Source organism: Aotus nancymaae, unplaced genomic scaffold (genome assembly GCF_030222135.1).
Source record: "Aotus nancymaae isolate 86718 unplaced genomic scaffold, 86718_ANA_hifiasm-v0.15.2.pri h1tg000018l, whole genome shotgun sequence".
Taxonomy (NCBI): Eukaryota; Metazoa; Chordata; class Mammalia; order Primates; family Aotidae; genus Aotus; species Aotus nancymaae.
In genome coordinates this window covers 17,066,931-17,079,639 of record NW_026988430.1, presented here as the reverse complement: position 1 = coordinate 17,079,639, position 12,709 = coordinate 17,066,931, and the positions used below count along the sequence as shown (strand labels likewise).

Sequence of the window (12,709 nt, the reverse complement as noted above, 5' to 3'; positions counted from 1 at the left end):
ACCAACCCATGCCACCACTGCTTTTAGAACAAGCTGGGCCCCCTGCAAACCTCCCCCAACAAGCCCCACATACACACTGCCAGCCTGGCTGGTCCCCCAGGCAGTCTGGGAACAGCTAAAATCCAGGGCATTCCCTTACCCCTGGCTCCGAGCTCACCTCTGCTCCCACTGAGGGGGAATCTGTCAGAATATCGCCTCACCAAGGGTGCAGGGATCTTGGTGTCTCAGGCCAGCCTTGGCAATAGCTACCCAGAGTGCACTGGGCAGGCGGCTTACCCTCCTGGAGCCTCCGTTTTCTTGTCTGCAGAATGGGAATGATACCCACACCTCAAAGAAGGGTTGTGAGAATGGAATGAGATCCTGCCTACTGAGTGGCGGGGGCAGGGCAGACTGGGGGAGATTGGCTGGGCCTCTGGGATGGGCTGTGCTATCATGTGAAGCTGTCACACACAGACTTAGCGAAGGAATTGTGTCTCCGTGTTCAAAGAACAGCAATTGCTGGCAGGGAAAGGCCATGTTTGGGTTGCAGTGGGCAGCTGCATTTGGGGGTTGACGTAGGCCCACAGGCTGGCAGGCCCTAGTGCCCTGCACATCCTGCCTGGCTCTCGGTTAGGCCCTGGCATCTTCCAGTGATGCCCAGTGGAGGTGGCCCAGCAGCCCTGCCTCTCAGCAGTACGGCCCATTAGAACTGAACTCGTCTTCTTGGGGCATTTTATTTGCACACTCCAGTAGAGTGGACACCAAAGGGGTTTTCTAATGCTTCATGGGCTGCTAATTTCCCCTGTGACCTCTTTTGTTGAGGCCTGACCCCAGCCAGAGGCTCTGCGCCATGAAAGCCAGCGCCTGACACAGACCCGGGGCTCAGGGTGACAATGAGGCCTCTATCGGCTTTAATCAGGCTCCAGTTGCATCTTAAGAACAGGGAGAATCTGTGTGGTGCTCAGAAGCCCTGGGTGGCACAATACGGAACCCCCCGAGACTCTCACGAAGGCCAGCACGGCTGCAGGCGGTGGCTAAAGGATTTGTCAGGCCAGGGAGGGGGTGTGTGGGTCAGATGGGGGCCCTTTGTCCCTCAGGCCTCTTCAGAAGGCCAGGCCTGCCCTGAATGGCCGCCTGCCCGCCCGGCCTGGCCCATGGGTATCACAGGCCTCTGGGTATTTCGGGAAGTGGCCTCCTCCTCTGCCGCCAGCCTATTCATTGCCAGCCTAATTAGTTTTCGTCTGTGCTCCCCCCACTCCCCTGCAGACTGCGATTCCTACTGCAAGGCCTCCAAGGGGAAGCTGAAGATTAACATGAAAAAGTACTGCAAGAAGGACTATGGTGAGTGAGAGGCCCCTTGTCTGCTGGGGAGGACGGGCGGGGCATGTGACCAGCGAGACGCTGGGACTGCGGTGCAGGTGGCCCCCAGAGGGTGTTGGTCCTGACGCTCCTGTCACCGGTGGGAACTAGCTGGACGGATCCCATGCCGGGGAATTTCTCATCTTTTCCTCCTTGGTCCTCAGAGACAGGGCGAGAGGAGCCCAGCAGCCTGGTTTCTCCCCTTCCCTCACCCTGAGGCTGGCACACCCAGGCTGGCATCTGGCCTTGACTCTGCCCCTGATGGGCTGTGAGGCCACAGACCAATGGCTTGACCTTGGTGGTCTTCTGTGTCTGTGTCATACCATGGGGATTTGACCTGAGTCCACATTGCTCAAAGGGAAGCCCTCTGGGCATCGGACAAGGACTGGGAGCTCCCTGGTGCATTTCAAATGTTCCACCAGGCTGTCTCAGGGCTGGGAGTCTGTGCTGTAAACAGCTCACCACTCATTTCCATGCACCGGAAGATCCAGTGCTGGACCTATGGGACAGACAGCCCTGGGGGCCACCTGCAGAGGTTGCCTGTCACCTGTGACCTCTGGCTCCCTTCCCGAGAAGGATGTGTCCTGTCCCCTCGCTCTCACAGTGGCCGTGGAGGGTGGAGGCAGTCTGGGAGCCTGCAGGAGGAGGGCCCCACAGTGGCCAGCAGCGGGCAGGTGTGTGTGAAGAGCTGGGGCCAGTCGCAGGGGCTCTTCAAAATGGGAGACGCAAACAAACCCCGAAAGCATTGTCCAGCTGGACACTGACAAGGACCCTGTATGCAGGCAGGGCATCCATGCGGGTGGCTGAGGCCCCCATCATAGGCCAGGAAGGAGCCCCAGGCCCAGGGATCCTGAATCCAGGCCTGGTTCTTTCTATCATGAGGCCTCTTCTTGAGCTGGTGGGCCAGGAATTGAGCCCGGGGCTGGCCCCCATCTTCTGGGCCCACGACAGTCCACATCTGCCCGCCTCCCTCTATCCTCCTCCCCACGCCATCTGGACAGGGCCCATCATTCCTGTTCTATCTCCAACTGGCCCCAGAAAGTGCGTCCTCCATCCCTCCAGTGGCCCTGCCGTCCCCAGAAGCTCCTGGCCTCCTCTGGGAAGTCAGCTCGACCTCTCTGTTCTATTCAGCTTCCCAAGGCTGTCCTGATCATACTCCTCTCAGGGGATCTGGGACGAGTCCCGTTGCTTACCTGAGCCTCAGTTTCCTCATCCGTAAGATGGAGATGATGCCACCTGCTGAGTGTATAGGGGGAGGACACAGCACCCGTGCCTAACAGGCTCCCAGCAAAGAGTGACCTCTGTATCCAAAGGAAGCTAGTAGGGAAAGGGGAGGAAAGAGGAAATGGCGGTGGAAGAAGTGGGGTGAGAAGCAAAGGCCACCTGTGGAGGAGGCCTCACCGCCCAGAATCTGAGCACCGTCCCTTCCCTGACCCCAAGGGGGTCTGGCAGTCCTGCTCTGGGGCCCAGGCCTCATGGAGATCCTAACTGGGCCAGCTGCTCAAACAAGACCTAAGGTTTCCTTGCTTAGTAAGGACAGTAGTTAGGACCTTTTAGCATTGTGAAATGAATGACGAGGCCCAAAGGTATCCAAAGGAATTTGGAGAACTTCTGAAATGTTCTCTTTCATTGTGTGTGTGTATGTGAGTGAGAGTTCATACACACACTCCCCACACACACCAAGACCCCGGTAGTCCAGCCCCACTGCCCACAGGCCTCCTGCAGGGTGAAGAGGAGCAGCTGGCAGGCATCACGCATCAATTCAGAGTTGCCAGGCCATGGGCATCAATGTTCAAGGCCCTTCTGGGCTCCACAGTCAATTCCTAAAAGCTGCTTTAAGCTGTATTCATCCCAGGGCAGTGCAGAAACTTCCAACTCCCAGGAGAAAATAAACCTGGATTTTGAAATCAAACTTCAAGTTACTTTAAGGTAAAGGAAGTGCTATCTCCAAGCCAGGAAAGAGGGACCCTGGGTTGTTTTGAAAGGAGCTCACGGCCGGGTGCGGTGGCTCATGCCTGTAATCCCAGTACTTCGGGAGGCTGATGTGGGCAAGATCACCTGAGGGTGGGTGTTTGAGACCAGCCTGGTCAACATGATGAAACCTCATCTCTACTAAAAGTACAAAAATTAGCCAGGTGTGGGAGCGCACACCTGTAGTCTCAGCTACTCAGGAGGCTGAGGCAGGAAAATCCCTTGAACCTGGGAAGCGGTGGTTGCACTGAGCCGAGATTGCATCACTGCACTCCAGCCTGGCCTGGGCGACAGAGTGAGACTCCATCTCAAAAAAACAGAAAGGAGCTCATTATGGCCCTGAGCTGCAGGGACCACATCCTCCCAGCCCTGGGTCTTCAGTGTTCACTAGGGACTGCAAGGTGGCCCATCAGTGGCCCTGCTGGCCCCAGCACCTCCTGGCCTCCTCTGGGAAGTCAGCTCAACCCCTCTGTTCTGTTCAGCTTCCCAAGGCTGTCCTGATCATACACCTTTCAGGGGATCTGGGACGAGTCTTCCCAGCCTTGGGAAGCCTTGCCTGGTTGTGGTCGCCCCAGACAATTGGAGGCATCTCTCTTGGGGCGGGGCAGGGTGGGGTACTGCCTCGGGGTGCCATCGGACCCTCTGTTCTCTGACTCAGCCTTCCCTTTGCTGCCCCACACCTGACTCCCCCATGGGTTATCAGTGAAGCAGGTAGCAGGAGCGGCGGGCCCCTCCTCACTCCCCTTGCCAGCCGTCCCGTGGGATGAGAACTTGTGCAGGAGGGCCCAAGGGTTTTGCTGCTTTCCTAGGCTTTGGACATGGGCACCGCAGCACTGTCTTCCTGGCAAAGCAGCAGGTTCAGAGGATTTACGGGTCGCAGAGGGAAAGCCCTGTACCTCTCCTCCCCATCCTTCCCTGCACAAAGCCTAGGGGTAACCTCGGCAAGGAGGTAGGAGGGGAGGGGAGAGGAATAGGTGGGCTTGCTTAGGGGATGGATTGTTTGGATCGCCTGTTTGGTTTGGTTTTAGTTTTGAAGGACCCTTTAAGCAGCTACATGGTGGAGAGGCAGCTAGGAGCAGGGAGGAAGGCACCCACCCGCAGCCTCTGCTCTGTTCTTTAAGTGAACTAATGAAAATGTGACTCGGAAAAGTGCGCACAGCCGTTCCACTGGATTCTGTTTATTCAATCTGGTTTTCTGGTCTGGTGACTTTGTTCCTTCCAGCGAATTCTCCCTCCCCAGCAATATTCCGGGGGGAACCTTGACCCCTCAGAGTTCTCTTGGCCCCTCACCCCTTTTCTTCTGGCAGTTCCTCTCTGTCTGCCAAACCTGACACCCTACTTTTGTAGACTCGAAGGAGCCCCTTAGGCCTTCCCTGCACTCTGCCCTGTTGTGGCCACCCTGGGCAATGGGGGGCATCTCTCTTGGGGTGTGGCAGAGTGGGGCACAGCCTCAGGGTGCCATCGGACCCTCTGTTCCCTAACTCTGCTTTCCCTTTGCCCCCCACCTGACTCCCCTATGGGTTATCAGCGAAGCGGGTGGAAGGGACGGTGGGCTTTAGTTTGCTCGTGTCATAGGCAGTGACACGGGCCTGACTGAGTGAGGGGACTTGCCCAGTCACCCAGCCAGGCGGTGGCCTGGCCTCCCAGTGCTTCCTGAGCTTTTCCTTCCCATCACAATTAGTCCAGAGAGCTGCGGGCTAGCCCCATGTACCCACATTTCAAGACCTCATGGTGGTTGCACGGCTCCTGCCCCCACGCCCACGGCACTGGCACCTCACCCAGCTGTCCACATTTCTGCTGAAAGACAAGGCCGAAGGAACAGCAGGTGGGGACGCAGTGAGATCCCCCAGGGAGCTGATAGGGGCTAGGGCTCTGGCACCCCAGCTTTCATGCCCTTCTCACCACGCTCCATGCCTGTGGCCCCACAACCAGGACTAACATTGTCCCTGTCATTCCTCAGCCCTGGTGGTGACGGGGTGTTTCTGGTTCTAGGACTGCTCCTGGGATTCTTGCGGTCATTTAAAATTTGGGGAGTCCTCACCCCCAGCTCAGCCTGTGTGTTCAGGCAAGAGCAAGCCAAGAAAAGGGTCTGGAACGGGATTGCACGGGACTCTGCGGAGGGCTCAGTGGAGCCCTGCGGGGCGGGGGCGGGGGCGGGGGCGCGCAGCGGGGCCTCGGGGAATGTGTTTGGTCAGAGAGGAGTGAGTGGCCCCACAGGGGCTGGCGGGGGTCCTGAGGACAATACCTGGCCCGTGGGTTCCTCTGAGGCTGGGGCGAGGTCTCTGGGTGGGCTCTGCTGGAGTCTTTGAAGAATCTCCCATGTGCCTTGTGTTAGGCCCCTGGCCCCCGCCCCCGAGGAGGTGTTTAAGGGAGTGTCCCTCCCACAGACCTGTGCCAGCCCAGGGAGAAGGTGACCAGCAGTGGGAGGGCAGGAGGGAGCTGGCCTGGGGCTGAGAGAGCAGGGGAGGCCGCCAGGCTGGGCAGGCCAAGGCAGGGGCTGCATAATCCCCACTCTCTGACTGACACCCGGCAGGGGGCCAATTAGGAAACACATTTCCTTCATCCAGGGCACTTGGATGTTCCAGAAGCTGCTAATTAGAACCTTCGGTTTGCTGCCCCTGCTGGGTGAAGAGCAGGCCCGGCTGCCAGCAGCCCTGGACCCCCTTCCTCCTCCAGGCCTCGCAGGCCTTGCTCTTGTGTGGCTGAAGAGTGCGGGTCTGGGGCTCCACAGACCTGGGCAGCGGCCTGCGGGTGGAAGGCTGGGTTGGCGGGGGCCTATGAGAAGGGGCCTGTGGGCTCGAGGTGCCAGCCCTGCCCCGTGTTCTCTTGGGCACACAACAGTGATCTGGTGGGCCTGGGGGCACGAAGCAAGGCAAGGGATTTGGGGTGGGAGGGCTTCGGTGCCAAGGCCCTGCCATGCCACTCATGTCTGAGGGATCGGAGGGACCACATGATTGAGGGAGCTCTGGAGACACAGGTTCCTAATTTGCTGAGTGGCTGTGGATAGGGAGCTTTGCTGCTGGGGCCTCGGTGTCCTCATCTGTCACATGGAGGTGTAGTTCAGAGCACATGATAGCCTTCTAAGTGAGACCCTGGCTGTGCCACCACCCACCGCCCACAGTAGGCGCCATGCCTAAGGGGTGGGGCCGTGGAGAGGCTGTCTCAAGGGAGGCTGTCCAGCAGGAGGCTGTCTCGTGGGGAGGCTGTCTCTGAGGAGGCTGTCTAGGCTGTCTGGGGGGAGGCTGTCTTGGGGGAGGCTGTCTCAGGTCACCTGGCCACCCTCTCCTGGGGCACTCTGTCCTCTCTTGCCCTCTAGGGGATCCGACTCTTCTTGCAAATGCTTGAAGGAGAGCTGCCAGGGAGGCCGAGTGGGGATCAGTTTTTCCCAAAAGACAGGTTTTATTATTTTCAAGCATATTCGAGATTCCTGCCAGCTTCTCAGGAAAGCGCAGCCTTGGAGGGACCCTCTTCTGCAAGGAGGCTGCAAGCCAGCGGCGTGTGTGTAAGTGTGGTGTGTTCACCGCATAGCTGGCATCCCATAGGGCAGCTCAGATATGGGAGGAGCACAGCCCTGCTGGAGCCACCGCCCTGCGGTCACACACCTGAAAACACAGTCCCAGAAACCACCACCAGAGGACTGCAGGGTCCCAGTCCCGCCCCACGAGGCCCCTCCTCATACCCCACCAAGCCAAGAGGCTTCCTTGGCGGAGCCCCTCTGCCTCCTGTGCTCCCGTTCACCTCTCCCTTCTAACCCCTTCCTCCCATCCCGTCCCCAAGCTCCTCGAGAAGCTCCACTGTTCCAGCCTCACTCACCTCCTCCCGTCTGTGCTGCATCCCACGTCTCACACGACTGCTGTGCTCACATTCATCACTCACAGGCATGCATACCACACACCCGTGCACATACACACCATCACACACACCACACACATCAAACACAGAAACCATCACACTCAGGCACACACACATCACACACACACCACATACATCAAGCACATACACCATCACACACAGTCACACACACATTTATCACACAAGCACACATACCACACATGCATGCACACACACACATCACACACCACACACATCAAACACAGAAACCATCACATGCAGGCACACATACTTTATCACACAAGCACACGTAACACGTGTGCACACACACCATCACATACCACACACATCACAGATACACAGACCATCAGTCACACACACACTTTATCACACAAGCACACATACCACACGCATGCACACACACCATTACACACACACCAGACACATCACATACACCATCACAGTCACACACTTTATCACACAAGCACACATACCACACATGCATGTACATACACAACACACATCACAGATACACAGACCATCACGCATATCACACACACATTTATCACACAAGCACACATACCACACACGTGCACACACACATCAAACACATACACATACATCACACACATACTTTATCACATAAGCACACATACCACAGATGCATGCACACACACATACCACACACATCAGATACACAGACCATCACACATACACACACACACTTTATCACATAAGCACACATACCACACATGCATGTACACACACCACACATATCAAACACACACACCATCACACACCACACACTGTCACACAGGCACACATACCACACTCATGAACACACACCACACACATCAAACACAGATACAACATCACACACAGGCACACAGACCACTCACAGGTGCATACACACACTTTATCACACAGGCACACATACCACACACACATGCACATACATACCACACACATCAAACACAGATACACCATCTCACACTTTATCACACAGACACACAGACACACATCACACACACTATCGTACAGGCACACATACCACACACACATGCACGCACACCATCACACACACACCACACACATCAAACACAGGTACATATCACACACTGTCACATAGGCACACAAACCACACACGCACACACACACCATCACACACATCACACATATCATCACATATCAAACACATAAACCATCACATACCACATGAGCACATACATACCATCACACAAACACATGCAAACTTTATCACACAGGCACACATACCATACACACACATGCGATCACACACACATGCAAACTTTATCACACAGGTACCACATACCATCACACATGCATGCAATCACACACACATTACACACACCACACACATCACACGTGCACACACTATCACACATTACACACATACCACACACATTACCACACGTGCACACACCATCACTACACACCATCACACATACATACCATCACTACACACCATCACACATTCACACACCATCACACACATGCACACATTACACACCATCACAGCAATGCACATCCCGAGAAGTCCTAACCCCTTGCACACCCATTTCTACCCCCAGCTGCCTCTCCACACCCGTTCATTGAGCGCCGGCTGTGGGCCCCATCCTGTCCTGGGTGATGAGCTTGCAGATCTGCGTTAGGTGCAGTCTTGACCCTCAGGGAGTTTACAGTCTAGGAGGAGAGAGGACACACAGATGAGAGCCATAGAAGGAGGGGGTGTGGCCGAGTTGCAGCCTGAGGTGGGCACACACAGAGTATGGCCCTTCCTCTAGAGAGGGCGAGGGCTGGAAGGATTCCTGGAGGAGGGAACCTGAGTAGCTGGTGCTCAATGGGCAAAGCAGGGCTCCCAGGTGGAGGGACGAATGTCTCCAGGCAAGAAGCTAGGCATAGCACAGGGAACTGGGAGAAGAGTAAGGGTAGGGGCGTTCGGTGCAGTGTGGGGCCCAGGGAGGATGGAGAGAGGCTGGTGTGGGCCTCATCAGTTGCATCCATGTGCAGAAGCCACTCTGACCTCTCCAGCTCACATGGACATGTGGGGGCTCCCACCCCACCCAGAGCCCCTGCCTCATGTGGCCTGGGTGCCGCCGCTGGCCTCTTCCTACTCCCTAGGACTGAGAATGAGGGGGAGACAGACAGCTCACATTCTGAAAGGTGAGATCATCTCACTTCTGCCAGTTCTTGGAAAAGCTATTCGTTCCCAGAAATGTTTATTAGTCACCCCTTTTGTTGAAAGACATTTTGGCACCACCAGATGGAAAAATCAAAATGCTTCTCACAGGATGATTTGCCTCAAGTATTCCTCCTGACATCCCACAAGGACGATTTCTGAGGATACAACTCAAGGGAGAAGTTATGTTGGCATCTGTGGGGAGAAGCCAGTCTGTTCAGCTGTGTGTGTGTTACTGTGTGTGTGACTGTGTGTGTGTGACTGTGTGTGGCTGCATGTGACCGTGTTTGTGACTGTGTATGTGACTGTGTGTGTGACTCTGTGTGTGACTTTGTGTGTGACTGACTGTGACTCTGTGTGTGACTGTGTGACTGTGTGTGTGACTGTGTGTATATGTGACTGTGTGTGTGAATGAGTTTGTGAGACTGACTGTGACTGTGTGTGACTGTGTGACTCTGTGTGACTGTGTGACTCTGTATGTGTGACTGTGACTCTGTGTGACTGTGTGTGTGTGACTGTGTGTGTGTGACTGTGTGTGTGTGACTGTGTGTGTGTGACTGTGTGTGACTCTGTGTTTGACTCTGTGTGTGACTGTGACTGTGTGTGTGTGACTTTGTGTGTGTGTGACTGTGTGACTGTGTGTGACTCTGTATGTGTGTGTGACTATGTGTGACTCTGTGTGTGTGACTGTGTGTGTGTGCACACATGAGCACGTCCTTGTGTGCTCTCTTGGGGGTCCGTGGAAGCGGTGGGCCTGGGGACCTGAGCAGAACTCTGATTTGCATCACCGTGCCCTCTGTGTGCCCGGAACCTCCAGGAGCAGTGGAAACCAAGGAGAGGGCTTGCCCAGCCAATGACTGTTCCCTCCCGCTGCCCGGCCCTGGACCAGGCACATCATAGCTTAGTGCTCATTCTTATTTAATCTCCGTACACAGACACCTTTTGAGGGAGGGATTTTCATTCCTGTCAATGGGACGCTGAGACTCAGTAAGATAAAATACCATGCACAGGATTAAGTACTCCATGGCTGAGACCTTGTTCACTCCCAAACCAGGGAAGCAAGGCTTCGGCAGCAGGAGTAGGCATGGCAGTCCTTTAGACCACTCAAGAACTGGGACCTCGATGGGGCCCTTGACTCCAGATGAGCCTCCGAGGAGAGGCCGTAGAGACATCTTCATGGGCAAACAGGCAGGAGAGGGCACCGTGGTGCTGGGATGTCTGAGATGATGGAACGGGGCACTGGCATAGTGACAGGGATGTCGGTGGTAGTGGGTGGTGGTGGCAGAGGTGGGATTGGTGATGGGCATGGCCGTGTGGTAGCGGAAGCTTTGAGGAAGACCCCTGATGGTGAGTGGGAAGACCTAGCTGGCACTGGCAATGGAGGCGGGCATGGAGAAGAGGCAGTGGCAGAAGTGACTGACTCACCGTGGAGCTGCTGCGGGTCAGAGCGTGGTGGGCAGTGGTGAGTGGGGCTGGCGGAGGCACTGGTGGGTGGGGCCCCGTCCTGCTCAGCCCTTGTCCAGTCACTCAGGCTGCGAATCAGATGAGCCGGGGTGAGGAGGATCTCACCACTCCTACCTCTTGTCTCTAGCTAGCCTCAGGGACACGGGCCTCTCGGCCAATGATGGACTCTTCCCCTCAGTATCACCCTCCTTTTCTTGGCCTTGGAGTCCATGGCGATTCCTGATCGGGCTCAATCCCTTCAAATGCAGAGAGCTGGACAGGTTATCAGCCCCTTCAAAGGGATGAAGTTACTGTGTCTTCAATGTGGGCACAGATGTTAGAGGAGCACCCTAGGAGCTGTCCTCCAAGGTCAGGGCCCCTGCTGTGGGCCCAGAGGCAGCTGGTGTGATGGCTGCAAGAGGCCACCTCCCCTGAGCATTGCCTCCCCCCGCCCCGACCAGAGAACAGGACGTAGACCAGCCAGCAGCACGTGGCATGGTGTTTCAGAAGCTTGCTGACCCTTCCCTGGGGTCACTGGCCCCTGGGGAATCCTCTGATTTCCCCCACCAGATGTGACCTCCCCCCTAGAATGCCAGACCCATATGGAGACCAGATGTGGAACTGGGTCCTCGTGAGTCAGCCTGAGGTCGTGGAATGTGGGTGACCACCAGGTTGGCCAGGGAGGGTCAGTCAGTCCCCATGACAGCTCATCAGAAAAGCCCCTGCGCCCACAGGAAGCTCCCTCCAGTGAGAACCGGGTGGGGGCAGGGTGCTACGATGCTGGGGCCTCCTGGCAGCTCTGGGAGGATGCAGCCTTTCCCAGCACAGTGACTTGCCACCCGCAGAGCAGGAGCCCAGAGCGGGGAGGTGGGTCCAGACGGGCCCTCCCTGGGATCTGGGCAGTTTCCTGGCCCTCATCTGCCCCCTCCCTGGAGCTTCCTCTTGTCTCTTCCTATGCTGTTTTCCTCTCCTCTGAGCATCCTGATTTTAGGAAGAAGGGGTGGGGAGGGACGGCTCTAAGGGGCGCCAGAGACATCTGATGAATGTGATCTCCTGCCCTGTTGCAGATAGGTCACTAAAGCTTAGAGTGGGGGTGGGGTGGGGATCTGTCCAAGGTGCCCGGAGTGCTGGGCTGGGGACACCAGGCAGGAAACACTAGTCTTCTCCTGGCTCAGCCAGGCCCTGTGTCTGTGTGACCACAGAGCACTTCTCCCACCGATGCAGGGCTCAGGTGGGCATTTGGTGAGGCGTGTCAGGTGGCCCTCCCCTGGGCTGAGTGCCTTTGGCACTGAGGCCCTCAGCACCCCGGTCATTGTTCCTGGGCGTCCTCCCCGAGACCTGTCCTGAAGTTTTCACAAACCTGCCAGCTCAGCTCTGCCTGTGCTGGGCTCAGGCCTCTGAGATACCATGGGGCACCCGGGGCGTACCCCAGTCTCCCACTTAGCCTGTAGGAGCTTTGGGAGGCACCTTTGCAAGCCTCTGCACCTGAGTCAATCCATCCAGCAGCACTCAACTACACAGTGGCTCAGCTGCCCCCACCCCTCTGTGGCTCCCAGGTCTCAGCTATTGCCTTCAGGTCTCCTCCGGGAAGCAGATTTTGAAGATGGCTTGACTTTTAGGAGCTGACAGCTGTTCCGAGCAAAGTCCCATGTGTAGAGGGTGCGTGGATGCTCACCCCACACGGGACAGGGCTCCATGCCAGGGTGCCCTGGGAGTGACCTGGAAATGCCAGGCTGGCTTGCAGGGAGGGGATGCTCTTGGCTGTGAGGCAGAGGGGTTTGCTGGAGGTGGTGCCTCGGGGAAGTGGGCAGTGTTTGAGGGGTTCTGAGCCAGGCCATTCCCGCTCTGTGGTGTAGTATTAATATACATCTGCAGCCCTGGTGGGCCTCTGGCCAAAATGCCCTCCACACCAAGCCTTCCAGCTGA

At 56.6% G+C, this 12,709-nt stretch overlaps 1 protein-coding gene across 1 annotated transcript in view; it reads left to right on the top strand.

Moving 5' to 3' along the window:
• The window catches only part of NTN1 (netrin 1), a 218,001-nt gene that overhangs the window by 193,028 nt on the left and 12,264 nt on the right, over positions 1 to 12,709 (top strand). Inside the window, exon 6 of the mRNA XM_064378317.1 lies at positions 1,246 to 1,320. Coding sequence (XP_064234387.1) covers positions 1,246 to 1,320 — 75 coding nt within the window. The remainder of the gene's footprint in view (positions 1 to 1,245; positions 1,321 to 12,709) is intronic.